Below are 15,634 nucleotides of genomic sequence, written 5' to 3'. Positions count from 1 at the left end.
ATTAAATTTAACACACACTTTTTAAAAATGTAAAACTTTACAATTCTCCCTATCTCGATCACTTCTTTCTTTCTCATCTCTTCCTCAAAGCCATACATATCCTGCACCTCATATGGTAGCAACCAGGTTTCTAATCACACCACTGAAGTAAATTTTCTAAAGGCAGACAAGAGTATCTGTATCAGGCTGGATTTTATGTGAAATTACCTGTGGCTTTCTGTTCAAATCCTCTCAATTGAAATAAACCCAATCTTTTCATCAAAACATACTAATCTTCCACCTTCAGCATTTAACTGCCCCTCAAATATTTCAGAATTCTTAATTTCACTACTTATCCAGAAGACCATTCCAGACAAAAACCATATGGTGTTTGATGAAGTGTCTCTGCCACCAGGCCAATGCTTGCGCTTCAATCTGTATTTACTTCTCTGGTCCTACTTAATTATTCCAGTCTAAATTTTCATCCTTGTCAACGTTAAAGTGCAAACCAACACATTAATTTTGAAATTTGTGTGTTGCCTGCATGAGTGTCAATTGGCAAGTATAACCTGCACAGCACCCAATCTTGTGCATATTTTCACATGTAATTGAATTTCTAGGCCATCGTATTTCACATGTGCCTTTTGAGGACATGGATGAAGTAATGACTTCAACTTGTTATTATCCTACTACTAGGCATTAGGTCTTAAATGTAGCTGTTTTAATCTGGTCCCTGTCCTCCATGATTAGATCAGTCTCTGATTAATTGCCAGAATGATCTAAATTGAAGACCCTCCTTTTACATGTTCCTTTTGGTTTCTGCTCTGATCTAAGACAATTACCTAAACATTTTTTCTTTCTTGGAAGAGCCTTAGTCTTTGTTTGCAGTACAAATGTGAATCAGAGTTGAATCAGCCCACTGCTTGGCATTCTTCAAAAGGGTGCATTGAGGTCCCAGTCAAATGTTTTCTTATGACAACAATCCAAATGACCCTATCTTCCTCCAAATGCAGGATTTCACTAATGCATAATATTTAAATTTTTTAATATCCCATCATAATAGTGGCAGAAAAACAGCTGTAGCAACTATAAATACAAATCAACAAATCTAAGTTAAGAAAAACAACATACTGCAAGAGTCAGACTGTGAAACCTATGGGTTGCTGTGAACTTTGGAAATAATTGTATACTACAATTAAAGCTTGAAAGTATTTAAGTATCATCATTAAGATTTCAAAAAAGCCTTTGCTGATTTTCTCCAAGTTTACCTAGCCTTTTAGAAAGTTATACCTTCCCCCTATTGAATTTCTTCTATTTTATGATAGTTGAAACAAAATCAGCAATATGAACAAACATTAATTTGTGTCTATAATTCTATTTGATAAATGACAAGATTGCTGGGCTCCACTCCCAACTCCCTATTATTCTTGAAACTTACTGCATCTTTGCTTTCAGTGATTCCTTTGTTCACTATCTCTTCCATCAACCAGAGCTTTAAAGACCTATTGGTATACATCATCAGAAGTTTTCCCAACGTCAAGTTTGAGTGCTACTTCATTAAACTGTGAAATTGGATTTCAAAATGCTGCACCAGTACACAGCAGCCTGTAAATAAACATGTTCAGCAAGTCCTGATTTGTGGAGTTGAGCTGGAAATAAAGCTGTTCCTTCATGTGCTTGCAACCTGTTATCATACTGGCTCTCTAATACAAGAATCACCATAGGAGAAAAATACTCAAAAAATCCTGCAGAAGGTAATGACGAGATAATGTATAATTAAAGCAATACTCCCTAAACAAATAATCCTCCTTTTTAAAATCGATACCCTTACGAGTTTTATTTGAATGTGGATCGTATTAGTGATGCTCAGAATACTTATTTGCATTCGAACCTGAACTGACAGGTCAAAGTACGCCTAATACTGTTTCCTCGGAAAATTATCAGGCCTAACCAATATTGGATTAGTGATAACATCATTTTTTTGCACAGCTCAGGCTTGATAGCCATTTTTGCCTATTCTAATAGGCCATGAGCATACCTAGGTCCGTAACATTATCTCTGCCTACTGCATGAAGGCTCACACCCCTGTTTGACACCACTGTATTTTAGACCTCAATCTTTAAGGTTTGTGGAACTGGTATCATCTAATATTCAAACTCAATTTACATGAATAGGTTTAAGACTTGGTAGTTTGTGATAGATGTTAAAAGAAAGCAACATAGAAACAGTGTCATGCTGAGTTTTCAGTGACTACCATGGTAATACTCACTGTTACATCCAACTTTTCCAAAGCAAATAGCTGGTGATCCACTTGAACAGACCACAGAAGTTTGTCTGACCCATCCATCAGTTTCAGGGTACCTGTGCAAACAGATAATAAATAGAACTTTACTCAATCTTATTAATCAATAAGATTCCAATTAACAACGTATTGAGCCTTTGGTGAAAAAAAGGAGGCTTAGTAAACTGATCAAGAAACCAACAGGAGAAAGGAAAATATTCTCACAACCCTTAAAAGAGAATTAATTTTCTTCATTTAGTGTCAGTTTGACATATATAGATTTCAATTTAACTTTCCTACAACATTTTTTGATAGGGTAACTGAGTTATGGTAACTTCATTATTTCAGTACAATGCATCCTTTCCCCTCTCTATTCCATTTATTAGATATTATGCCCTCAGCATGGAGTGGACAATGCCAACGCAGGTACGAAAAGGTGGAAGTGCCCTGTGAAATGACACAAGTGTAACAAATGTTGCTAAAGTTGTCAAGTCAGTGTGGAGGGTACCATTCACAGGATGACAGCAGTCTCTCAAGGTATTTAAATACTCCCAGTCTTCAACAGGACACTTGTCTCCTATCAGAAAGATTCAAACAGCAGACCAATTTGGCTGCAAGTAAGGCCTTAATTGAATCGATTAGCTACCCGACTCTGCTGGGCAGGTATCTGGTGCTGGTTCCTCAATGCAAGATTGTGTGTCTGGCCCCACCTCCAAGGGACTTGAAAACCTCTATCCATAAGTGACTCTCTCTCTCTCCACAGGTGGAGTCTGGCTTATCTAAGTATTTTCTATTTATTACATGATTCCAGACTCCTTTTTTAAAATATAACTCAAGGATTCTAACAATTTTATTTAATCATTAGCATCAGTGGATTAATTAATTTATGGAATCTGCTGTTTTGTAAACTTAAAGGTTCTAGGAATACCTTACAGCCCATGCATGCATTATCATTTAAAACAGCCACGTTGTTCTAGAACAGTAGGTCAGAATTGACTGGACACTTGCCTTGAAGTAAAAGTATATTTATTGCACACACCATTACCATTTGCAAAAAGTTATGCCAGGAGTGAGTCAGGCCTTTACTGGTGCCATTCCAAAATTTGCTGAAAAGCTTTGCCATAAACACTGCCAAATCAATGGCAAAAACTGATTTGCTTTGATCAATGCAGCAACTTAGACAAAACCACAATGGCAATGGTGATCTGGCAGAAAAGATCTTCAAATGCTTTAAGATCGATTTCCCTTCAGAAATGTACAACTGAGGTTTGTTGATTTATTTAGTTCACGGAAAAATAATTTTCATTTGAACGTACTAGCTGGCCAGCATTTTTCTATTTAAATAGAACTGAATTTTTGAAAATGATTTAATGTTTGGATAAACTTAATGTACTCGAGTCTGTTAAAGCATCAATCACCAATTTTCACATGGAGTGTCAATAAAAATTCACATCCTTTAGAATTCTCCTGGATACATTTAATTCCACATCAATTGAATATAGCACTAACAATTTTGTTGAGGAAATAAATATAAAATTGGTCCATTTAAAGAATTAAGATGACTGTAAGTGAGCATGCTACAGCCACTCCTGCATTTCCCTTTCAAAACACAGAATACGTGCTTTAAGATTAAAAATGGTCATCAACATTTGAAATGTTTTGCAATTTGGAAACCATCAATTGGTTCAAGTATCTGCAGCAGTGCATACTGCTTACATTACACCTGAAAACACCTTGGGAAAACAGAATAAATAACCTGATAGATGTGACAAATTCTTGAAAACAAAAACTTGACCCAAATTTACACATTTATAAACCAGCAAAGAAAAAGGAATGAATAATGTAATACTGTTCAAATGATTGAAATTGGAATTGATAATAAGCAGTTGTCAATTGCCATTGGCTGCATGCTTTTGAATCATCATAGTCCTAGCTGTGGCCTACTCAAAGAGCAACTCTCTAATAAATTACTGCATCAAATCATCTCTGACGTTATGACACACCCAATAATCTAATAGTAACCAAAACCAAATATGTATTACTCCACCAATTTCTGAACAACATATTCTTCAATTTAAAACTGCTGCAGGTGAGTTATGTGCCATCTAAAATATGTTGCTCCCTGAAGGAAATCTGATTTATACATGTTATAGGGGCTGCAGATTTTCAACCCCAATGTCACTTTCAGAAGTTTGTTCATACAACTCCCGACAATAATCTACTGAAGACAATCAGGCAGTGTCCCTGCTAATTTTTCTTCTGTCTGTGGCAGTGACTTTTAGAACCACAAGTCAATGCTGTGAATGGTGTCAGCATGACAACTGCCATGTGCAGACCCACAGAATAGTTGCAAGTGTAGCTTACAGAGAACATTGCTTGTAACATTGGTCATTTACATTTGGTAGAAGTAAGCATATATTCATGTGTAAAAATCTGATCTCTGCAACCAAAAGGAATATGTTCGAGCTTTGTGCCTTTTCTGAATTCTCAGGAACTTGGAGAGCCTTTAAGTCCTTGCTACATTCTCCATGCCAATACTTTGGTGAATCAGAATCAAGTTGTCAAGCAATCTATACTTTTCTTTCCATGTTATATAAATCAATGCGAATATTTGAAATTTGTCAGATTTTTTTTCCTTTTGTCCCAGTGAGTGCTAGATTAAATGCTTCAGAAATTTGTCTCTTTTCCTGATTTCAGCCTACAGCAATAAATGCAAAATTCTCCTTTTACAATTTATCCTTGTAAGGTATATGGCCCTTAAAATGAAGAGTGAGAGTTTTCCTGTATATAGACATTATGGCAGCTTCCAGGAACAAGCAGTAATTGAAGTTCAGATTGCAGATGGTGTGGAATCCAGGATGAGTAGTGATACAGTTCTTGTTGGCAACAAGATGATGATTAGTCTTTGGACTAGTGACAATTTTTGATGACAGATGCCTTTTACTTGTCAATAACTGTGTATGGCTCCCAGGTGACTGAGCAGCTTGGAAACAAACTCGAGAGACACAAAGAAAGACAGAAAAATAAGTATGCATATCTTCTCCCAGCCCAGAAGCTGTCTGTTCTCTGCAGTCAAAAACTCAGTTTAATCTGAAGAAAGCCAGTTGCCTTTCTTGCAGCACTTGCTGTGGTTTTTAAAATTAAAAATCAGATACATTTTCTGAGTGAATCAGATACTCTACTTCTTACAAACTTTTGGAATCATTCAGAGAAAGGCATCTGAACAACATGGGGTTTGGCCAGGCAAAACAGGAAGACTCAGTTGTGGTCTTTGCTTCCTGGTTATAATGTTGACTTTCCAGTTTTCTTACCTCCAACAGTCTAACTTTCTCCTTTGTTTTTGTTTTGGGAGGGGGTGGGTGTGTGTGCACATGCACACATGCATGCTTGCACGTCCATGCATGAGTGCACGAGTGAGAGCATGTGTGAGTGAGGTGTTTATAAGGGGATTAGAGTTTTAGCCATTAGTGTTATATGCCAACAGTTTAAATAAATTTACTTGTAGCTATAGTCTAATTACTAATAATAAATAATAATTAGTATTCAGAAACTTGGTCTGTGCTTTCAATCAACCTTGGTCTGAAAGTCAGGTAAAATCAGGGTACTGTGTGTGTTTGGACAAAGTCTGTAATGAAATCTGGAGCAGACCGATCCTGATGGAATAGAGTGAGCTTCAGTGAGCATGTTAATGCGGAGTAAGTTTACCTGACATCACTGACAATGCCACCTTCCATTAGTTTGCTAATAATTAAGAGTATATTGATTGATGAAGCAGTAATGAGCCAGATCATATTTGTCTTGCCTTTAAGTGTCTGGGCAATTTTCCATATTTCACATCAATGGTAGTATTGTAATATTACTGGAACATTTTTGTTGTGGCACAGTTAAGTTGTGGCACAATTAGATTTGAAATATGTATTCAGTATAACCACCAGAGCACTGAGAGGCCAAAGTTATCATTGTGCTTTTACCCTCGTGCACTTCTGTGGCAGCTTCCATTTTAGTTCTTTGACATTGGAACTCAAACACTGGAGATGTAACAGCAAGAACACAAGTAATCACTTAGATTTGTTTCTGGGTACCATCATGTTGAGGTCAGAATAATAGCACATACATGGTGTCCCTGCCTTTTATTTTCACTCTGATCACTTGAATCATGTCTAATGCAAAGTAGCAATTGCTGAACATAAAATGGGATATATTCTGCTTACAGCTTTGCCCATCACCATAACACATCATGTCTGTACAGGTTGATTAGAAATATCTACAAACACAGCAATCTTTCTTCTATGTAAAAAATGTGGCACATCATCATCTATGTAATTATTGTTCCATTGGCTCCCGACTACAAAAGACGTAATTGAACTAATTGAGGTGCTTAAATTGAGCAATGAATTACAGGCCATAATATTAGTGTTCATATGAAAGAAGAGAACTGTGTAAAGCCAGGAAGTGATCAACAAAACAGCTCATTGATGTGGGAGGACAATGTCAAAATAAACTTGCAGCCTGCTGTGTCATCAGAGAAAGGAGCTTGCCCCTGCTGTTCTAACACCTCTAATTATTCAAAAGCTATACAAGCAGACTTTGGTTGACATGTGGAGGAAAAAAAAGCCTTTTAAAAAAGTTAACAATATATTAGTAGTTAGCTACCACTGTACACACAAAAGATAGACTTCAGGGTTTCAAAGTGTTACTTGAACTGAAATATGTAAGTTAGAACAATTTTACCTTATAATTTGTTAAATTATAAAGTAAAACTGAATCATTAAAATTTACTTTCTATAGGCCTTACTCTTTTATCTAAAAACAAACCCCAAAATTCCAGTTTTTATTGCAAAACAAAAGATATGCAAATCTTAAAATCCTGAAATTTGCACGAGTCCAGAATATGCATCAGCATGGATACCAATGACATCTGAATTCCCAATTCAATCTTCTCTCAAGAATTCAAGCTTTTGTTTGAATTTCTGCAAGTACTGATTTGGATTTTAGAAATTCTTCTCTGTTTCAAGGATACTTTTGAATACTGCACACCTTTGCTGTCTGAAGTTTAAGTGCTAAAACTTTATTTGTAAGGTCTCAGTCTTCATCTCCGTTTTTCATTATTCATTTGTTGTACTCTACCAGCAGATGCTTCTGGGGGGCATGCAATATTTATATATTGCAGAGTCCTGGAATGTTATTTTTAGCAGTGGAAACCTCCCTGAATAGAGGCTGAGTAGACAGCATCAACTATCTTATCAGAATCGACAGAATGTATTGGAAAAGCAATTAGGTCGAGAACTTCACCAAAAATAAATTCCACAACAACTAGAAAACACTTGACTATAAAAGTTATTCTCATTTTTCCATCATTGATGATCTCAATTCTTTAAAAAAAATTTAAATATAAAATTTAGTAATTGATGGCTACCTGGTACAAGAGCAAACAAGAATTTGGAATGATTCCTATAACAATAATCATCATCAGTACCCTACAATAAGCCATTCAAACACCAGGTAGCTGGTGAGATAGTTGATGCATTGATTTTAATTTCCCAAAACCCATTAGATTTGGGAATGCTACTTTAGCTTGGAAAATAGCTAACATAACTCTTATTCAAAAAGGCAGGGAGGCAGAAAGCAGGTATCTACAGGCCAATTAGCAAAACATCTGTCATACGGAAAATGTTAGGAGCTATTATAAAGTCATAGTCATACTGCATGGAAATTGACCCTTCGGTCCAACCAGTCCATGCTGAACATAATCCCAAACTAAACTAGTCCCACTTGCCTGCTCCAGGCCCAAATCCCACCAAACCTTTCCTATCCATATATCCATCCAAATGTCTTTTAAACGTTGTAATTGTACCCGTATCCACCACTTTATCAGGACGTTCATTCCAAATGTGAATCACCCTCTGTGGAAAAAAATTTGTCTCTAAGTCTTTTTTAAAATCTCTCTCCTCTCACCTTAAAAACATTCCCCCTAGTCTTGAAATTCCCTGTCCGAAGTCTCCAACTCTATCTCACAGCCAGAGACCTTTTTTTAAGATATAGGGGAGTAGGTAAATTATGCATTGGAACATCAAACTTCTCAGGAAACTCCCACTGAGTTGGAACTTCTAAGAGATCCAAGCATGCATTTCCAGGGTGCAGCTGGTCTTTGACCATCCAGAAATCAATAATGTTACCCTTTCCTATTTTTCCTCATCTACCTTTCCTGAATACATTGCCAGTAGGTTTATGAATTGCTCATTTTTTCACCTTTTGAGCCAAGACTCTTACTGCAACTACATCATCAGTGCGTGTCTGTAGCTCAGTAACTTTATTTACCACCCTCCATACTTTTACGAGCTCTCCACTAGAACAAAACCAAAGTTAGTTCATCAAGGAAATCAGGCAAAACTGGTTTTTCTGTACCTGGGGCTTTGCTAACTCAGAAATTATAAATAAAGAAATTTCTGTGTACCTTAGCACAGTGTGTTGGCAGTTGGATGAGTGAGGGAAGGAGGGGATGGAAGTGTTCTTTTCTTTGCGTTTTCTAACTTTTTCACTTTCCAGGAATTGTATCTTATCACAGGGGAAGAAACCAGCATTCAGTTGAGTCTCTAATAAGGAATTAAGGTTGACTCTATTTCTAAGGTTTAGGAGCTGGTGGTAAGGTCAATAAAATATATTTTTTTAAAAATGAATAAAAAATTTATTGAGTAATTAAGTAGATAATAAAACACATTAAGGATTGCAAGACTATGATACATCATGGGTCAAAACAGCATTTTCTCCAATTTTCTTTCTGGCTGTGTGGGCGTCTGAGGTCCACGTCTGGCAGCAACTTCTGGAACCAGGAGTCAGTGCTGCAATCAAACTGTCAATGTGCACAGAACCATACAGCGGCTGCACACATGCACGGCCAAACAGCTTAGAGGGATCGTTAGCTCCTGCATGTTGAAGCTTCAGACGCCAACATGATCAAGGGCAAATGCATTTGTAGCTCAAATAGCGTCAGCTTAGAGGTTGAGAGCTGCAGCCAAGTTACAGACACTGCAATGCATCAGGGAGGGTAAACATTACCTGGACACTTTATCCCAGGAGGTGATCACAACCTTTAGAATAGGATTTTCTGATTTGGTCACTGGTCAGGTAAAGGAAGGTGTGACTGTGGGTAAGGCAGGTGGGGGGACCCAGAGAACAGGATTGCAGAAGCCCTGGCCTTTGCAATTGCTCAACTCATTTAAGTTTCTTTCAACTTATTTGGTCAAAAGTGAAGGCTGCAGGATGGATGAGATCACTGGCAATCCCTACCCTGGTACAGGAAACCATTCAGGAGGTGGGGGAAAAAAACACAAACACTGCTGTAAGAGAAATACAGACATAGCATATTCAGACCGCTCCACATTCATTATGATCATGCCTGGTCATCCAAGTTAATAGCCTATTCCTGCTTTTTTCCCCCTCATATTCAAGATCCCTTTAGCCTCAAGTGGTACATCCAAATTCTTCCTGAAATAATATAATATTTTGGCATTGACTGGTTTCTGTTGTAGCAAATTCTACAGGCTCACCACTCTCTGGGCGAAGAAACTTCTCCTCCTCTCAGTCAAAAATGGTCTATCCCATATCCTTATGTGACTCCTGGTTCTAGACTTCCCTGTCATTGAGTACAACCTTCCTGCTTTTGCCTGCCTAGTTTGGTTAGAATTTTATAGGTTTCTGTCAGATCATCCTTCATTCTTTTAAACGCTAGCGAGGTTCCACGTAGCTAGTTTGAGGAGTCAGGAACCAAATTAAGCAGATCCTCAGAAGTTCTGGATTATTCCCTGAATCACATGCAACTTAGCATAGGCCAAATTCAGAAAAAATGACTATGTATCTAAAAGACTGATGCGATATTAATGAGTTTCAGCTCATGGGAAAACGGCAATAGTACCGAGGAAAAGTAGGGGTTGTAATACTGGGATGGTGTACACCTGCACTCCTCTCAGGCCAGTACTCAAACAAGTTGCATAACTAGACCATAAGATTGTAATACAAAGGAATAGAGCAGGCCATTTGACCCATCAACTCTACTCTGTCAATCGATGAGATCAAAGCTGATCTAATAGCCCTCAGCTCCACTTTTCTGCCTTTTCCCCATAACCCTTGAATCCCTCTGATTAAAAATCTCTGTCTATCTCACCCTTGAATATACTGAATTAGACAGACTCAATGGTAAAGAGTTCCACAAACTCACTACCCTCAGACACAAAATTCCTCATCTGTTTTAACTGAGCAGCTACTTACACTGAAATTATGCCCTCTGGTCCTCGACTGTACCACAAGGGGAGAAACTTCTCCAAATCAACTGGGTCAAATCCCTTGAGAATCTTCTTTGTTTCAATAAGGTTGCATCTCATTCTTCTAATTTCCAACAAGTACAGTCCCAATGCATTCAAACTCTCCTCAAGAAAATTCCTCCAAGCAATCAAGGACCTTCTCTGGATTGCTGCCAATGTCACTATGTCTTCCCTTAGTTAAAGGGGTCAAAACTGTTGACAGTATTCAGGGTGTGGTCCAACTAATACCTTACATAGTTTTAGCAAGGCATCCCTATTTTTATACTTCATTCCTTATAAAATAAAGTACAACATTCCATTTGCCTTCCCTATTACCTGCTGAACTTGGATCTTAGCTTTTTGCGATTTATACATGAAAGTTTTCTAATCACTCTATGTTGCAGCTTTTTGCAGTCTTTCTCCATTCACGGAATATCCAGGTCCTCTATTCTTCTTGCAGTTTATAAAATCATTAGTAGCATATATAAGGTGAATAGCCAAGGTATTTTCCCCATGGTAAGGGAGCCCAAAACTAGAGGGGATAGGTTTAAGTTGAGAGGGGAAAAATTTAAAAAAAGTGACCTGAGAGGCAACTTTTTCCATACAGAAGGTGGTACATATATGGAATGAGCTGCCAGAGTAAGTGGCAGAGGTGGATACAATCACAACATTTAAAAGCCATTTGGACAGGCACATGGATAGGAAAGGTTTAGACAGATATGGGCCAAATACAGGCAAATGGGACTAGTTCAGTTTAGAAAATAGGTTAGCATGGACGAGTTGGACTTAAGGGCCTGTTTCTGTGCTGTATGACTCTATGACTATATCCTACCTGCCAAGTTTTGCCCATTCACTTCGCTTGTTCGTATCCTTCTGAGCAAACTCTCACCACTTGCCTTCCCACCTATTTTTGTGTGTCATCGCAAACATACTAGACAAACTTCCTCCAAGTCATAATACATATTGTAACTAATTGTGGCCAAAGTACTGAACCCTGTGGTACTCCACTTGTTACACGTTGCCATTCTGAAATGTCCTCCTTATCCCAATAAATAAGTGATCTCATTCAAACCTATAAAATACTTAAAAGGGATAAACAGGGTATTTGCAAGTAAGATGTTGCCCCTGGTTGGGGAGTTTAGAACCAGGCAGCATATTTTAAAAATAAGAGGGATGCCATTTAGGTCAGAGATGAGGAGATTTTTAAAAAACTCAGAGGATTGTGAATCCTTGGAATTCATAACCATGGATGGCTTTACAGGCACAGCCTTTTGAGCATTCGTAAGGTAGAGTTTGATAGATTTCCAATTACCAGTGGTATACAGTGATATGGGGATTGGGGTGGGTTAAAAGGTAGTGAAGAGTTCGATCAGCCATGATGATATTGAATGGTATGGCAGGCTTGACGGATTGAACGGCCTACTCCTGTTCTGACGTTCCAATCCAAACATCTCCCATTCAGTCCAGGCAGAAGTTGTTTTAGCACCCATGGTCTGCAATATTGTACTTCATGTGGCAGCAGTTTTCATTCTCTGCATGATGCATCTGGGACTTGTCAGTCATGCTGTCAGCAGATAGGTGTCATTTGGTTTGCCCTGGCAGTTTAATTGAAACCGAGAGTGGACTTTTGCAGAACAAAAGTAGGATGTTGCCAGGATGGATGCCTGGATGATTTGCCGCCTATGATTAGGCACCAGCTCTGATGCGAAGCAGGGTTTACTTGCAATTGCCAGAAAGTGATGTGCCTATAGTCAATGGCATCTGGCACTGTGGAGATGCCTAACACCCTAGTAAGTCCACATGTGCACTCCATCTGCTTTGCTGTCACTCAAAAGAGAGCCTCAGTGCCCTCCCTTTAGCAATGGATGTTACAAATATCTCTAGTTTCAGGCTGCAACGAGCCAGACATATAAAAAGGTTTATCACCATAATCACCATCACATCCACTTGTAAGGCAGTGCTTGTCCAGCTCCGAGTTGGTTGGTAGATTTCAGTGAAATCATACTTACCAAAGAGCAGACATCTCACATATTGCTCCTTGTTGAAGGTTGGCTGGAAGAATTGTTTCCTGAAAAGCCTTGATATGGCCACCTGTTGAATGTCTATCCATCTTTTTCAGCAATTTGCCCTGCTGTGTGGCCTTCGATCATTCTTCAATTCATGCAGTACTATAAGAGGAATGCCTACTAATGTGCCCATAGGTTTACGTAGAAGTCTTTTTCATTCTTTTACGAGATGCAAGCACTGCTGGCAAGACAAGCATGTTGGTCCCCATTTCTAATCAATATCATCAACAGACACCCTCAGCACTTGTCACATCAAGTTCTCAAGACTTCTTCGGTCTTAGGCAAGTCTAGAAAGCACCAAATAGTTGTAAAATAATAGCAAAAGCCAAAGAAATCAACAAGCAATTAATGTGCAAGTAGTATATGAACCCTTTAAACAGCTCTGGTGGCAATGTTCCCCCTAAGTTCATGGCCATGAATAAATTACACAGTGATTTTCCAGAGTACAGTCTCACAATGGAAACAGAAGTGCATATCCTCATGCTTGTGACATTTTGGTGACTACTACTAAATGTAAGAATAAACTGTTAAGGGAGGCAAAACAAAGAGAATTTGATAATTGGAAAGTTTGGGGTTAATTCTGAAGTGCCAGAGAAGGAACAATCAGTTTTGCTACCATCACTGGATTTGCACAGAAGATATCCATGTAGTGGGTGATATAGATGTTAAGACAACTCTCCACAGCTGGAAAAGTAATCTCAAAAATCATTTTTGCTCTTTGACTACATAGTCATTAAAATGTAGATCGATCAACATAAGAGAGACAGAAGAGAAGTGTTTCTGGCCTAAAGGGGCAGCAGAAGAACTTTGGAATTTTAACAAAGAGGGTATTTATGGTCTGAATGATATTTCCAGGATGTGGTATTTTTAAGTGAGACCAGTTTTGCTAAGACTAGGTTACGTTAAACTAAAAATCAAGAACACAAAAAACTAAGGAACATGACTAGGATATTCAGCTTATCAAGCCTGCTCTGATACTCAATCAGCAAAACTGATCTGATTATGGCCTTAACTCCAATTTCACATCAGCTCCCAAAAATCCTTGATTTCTTGTCAAAAACAAAAAGCTATCTAAGGTTTTATTGAACATTTTATAGAACCTCAAATTTGCTTTTACACAGTACTTTTTATAACAACTAGATGTCCCAAAACATTTTACAACCATTTAAGTATTCTGAAGTCCAGTCACTGTTGCAATATAGGAAACATGGCAGCAAATCAACGCATGGAAAACTTCTACAAAAAGCTATGCAATGACCAAATAATGTATTTTTATGAAACTGATAAACGTCATAAAAGGTCTTAAAGAAAAACCTACAGATGTCTCCATTATACATGGTGATGATTTCCTATGGGAGTAGTACTGCCAATTTTCAGAAATATGTTATTGCTAAACTCAGAAGAGTTTAAAATCAGGCATCAGGTATGTTGAGCTTTTAAGCACATTAGTTCAAATTTTAAGTGTATCCAGAACAATTTGAAATCAACCATCCTATTTAGAAAGTGTTACTCTCATCCTGGTTAATCATACTAGCATACTACAAAGCTGATGCCACATCTAAAGGTGATAGAACTTTTGTGAAACTTAATTGATCCTCTGTATTACCTGGAGACTCAGACCGGTTACTAGTCTTGATGTATTTGGAGTTAACGTTAAAATAAATACACTAAAGTAGAAAATAAAAGGAAAACTAAAACATTTTAAAGAATTCAATCTGGAGAAAATATGTGCTCGTGTTCCCATCTTTAGGTGGCCCAAAGAAATTGAAATTAGACATTTTTAGTATTGATGGGTTCTCTAGGGCAGCTGCTTTCAATTTATTTCTCATGGGTAAAATGGGAAAAGCTGTCCTTTAGCTTGTAAAGTGAAGAAAACATAAAGAATACATTTAAAGTACTTTAGCTGCTGAAATACCAGCTCTTATGGAAATATCCATTAAGTGAAACACTGTACAAAGGCATCCTGAAGATAGTAGACACATTGAATAGTTATCTACATTCCATTCATTGTAGAATAATGCAATCTCTTAGAAAAGAGGAGTGAGAAAATGTAACGATTGACCTTGCTGATTTGAAACAAGTACAGGAGAAAAAATAAAATCTCTTAAAAGGATCATTGCAAATCAATTTATTGCTTTAAAATAAAGCACGTATGAAAATCTGTTAAGCATGCCAATATGTAATATGGAAGTTTTTGACTTAATTTGTTTCAAAATTTGGTGGTGCACATGAAATCTACATTTTAGAGAGAGGGAAGAGATTCTATTAATTGTATAGTAATCATAGGCAGGTATGGGCATTAACTAAGAGTTCACTTGAGCCCTGTAAATTAATACAGATTAAAACTATATTTGTGGAAGTTTTCTGTGCGTTGATTGCTGCCATGTTTCCTATATTGCAACAGTGACTGGACTGCAGAATACTTAAATGGTTGTAAGATGTTTTGGGACATCTAGTTGTTATGAGATGCATGCTTGTACTATGTAACTGCATAAATAAATTAGCTCCAGTTCTGTCCTAGACCAACAGGTTTTCTGGAACGCAACAATAATTTATCATGTAAATTTAAATTACATTTTATTTGGTTATGGCTGAATAGCTATATACTTTGTTGAACCCAAAAACCGTTAACTGTTTAGCTTAGAAATAATTACAAGTCCTTACCATCCAATGTGCAAAGAGCAAACAAGCCAGACTTGGATGAATCATCACTGGACCCTGTGAAAAAAATAGAAAATGATTTTTTATTTGTTTACATTGAATATTTGATTACAATAGCAAGCCACTCTGTTGTACCTAACTAGTACAAAGTCTGGTAAGGGGAATGAAACTGAATGGCTCATATGGCACTTATGAAGGCATCAGAAATAGTAAAGGCACATACACCTCTATTGACCTTCAAAAGTCCTTCTTGCTAATATCTGGGAGCCTGTAACAAAATTGGGAGAGTTCTCCCACAATTCAAGCAACAGCTTGATATCATCTGGAAATTATGATTCCAAGAGAAAGAC

At 37.5% G+C, this 15,634-nt stretch overlaps 1 protein-coding gene across 2 annotated transcripts in view; it reads right to left on the bottom strand.

Annotated features, from left to right (window-relative positions):
• Positions 1–15,634, bottom strand: part of itfg2 (integrin alpha FG-GAP repeat containing 2) — a 65,473-nt gene that overhangs the window by 26,798 nt on the left and 23,041 nt on the right. For both annotated transcript variants that reach the window (XM_048607756.1, XM_020525103.2), the window contains exons 8-9: positions 15,288–15,341; positions 2,249–2,340 (exon numbers count right to left, since the gene is read on the bottom strand). In XM_048607756.1, coding sequence (XP_048463713.1) covers positions 2,249–2,340; positions 15,288–15,341 — 146 coding nt within the window. The remainder of the gene's footprint in view (positions 1–2,248; positions 2,341–15,287; positions 15,342–15,634) is intronic.

This window comes from Rhincodon typus, chromosome 18, assembly GCF_021869965.1.
Source record: "Rhincodon typus isolate 14 chromosome 18, sRhiTyp1.1, whole genome shotgun sequence".
NCBI lineage: Eukaryota > Metazoa > Chordata > Chondrichthyes > Orectolobiformes > Rhincodontidae > Rhincodon > Rhincodon typus.
This window is presented reverse-complemented; position numbering and strand designations above follow the sequence as displayed.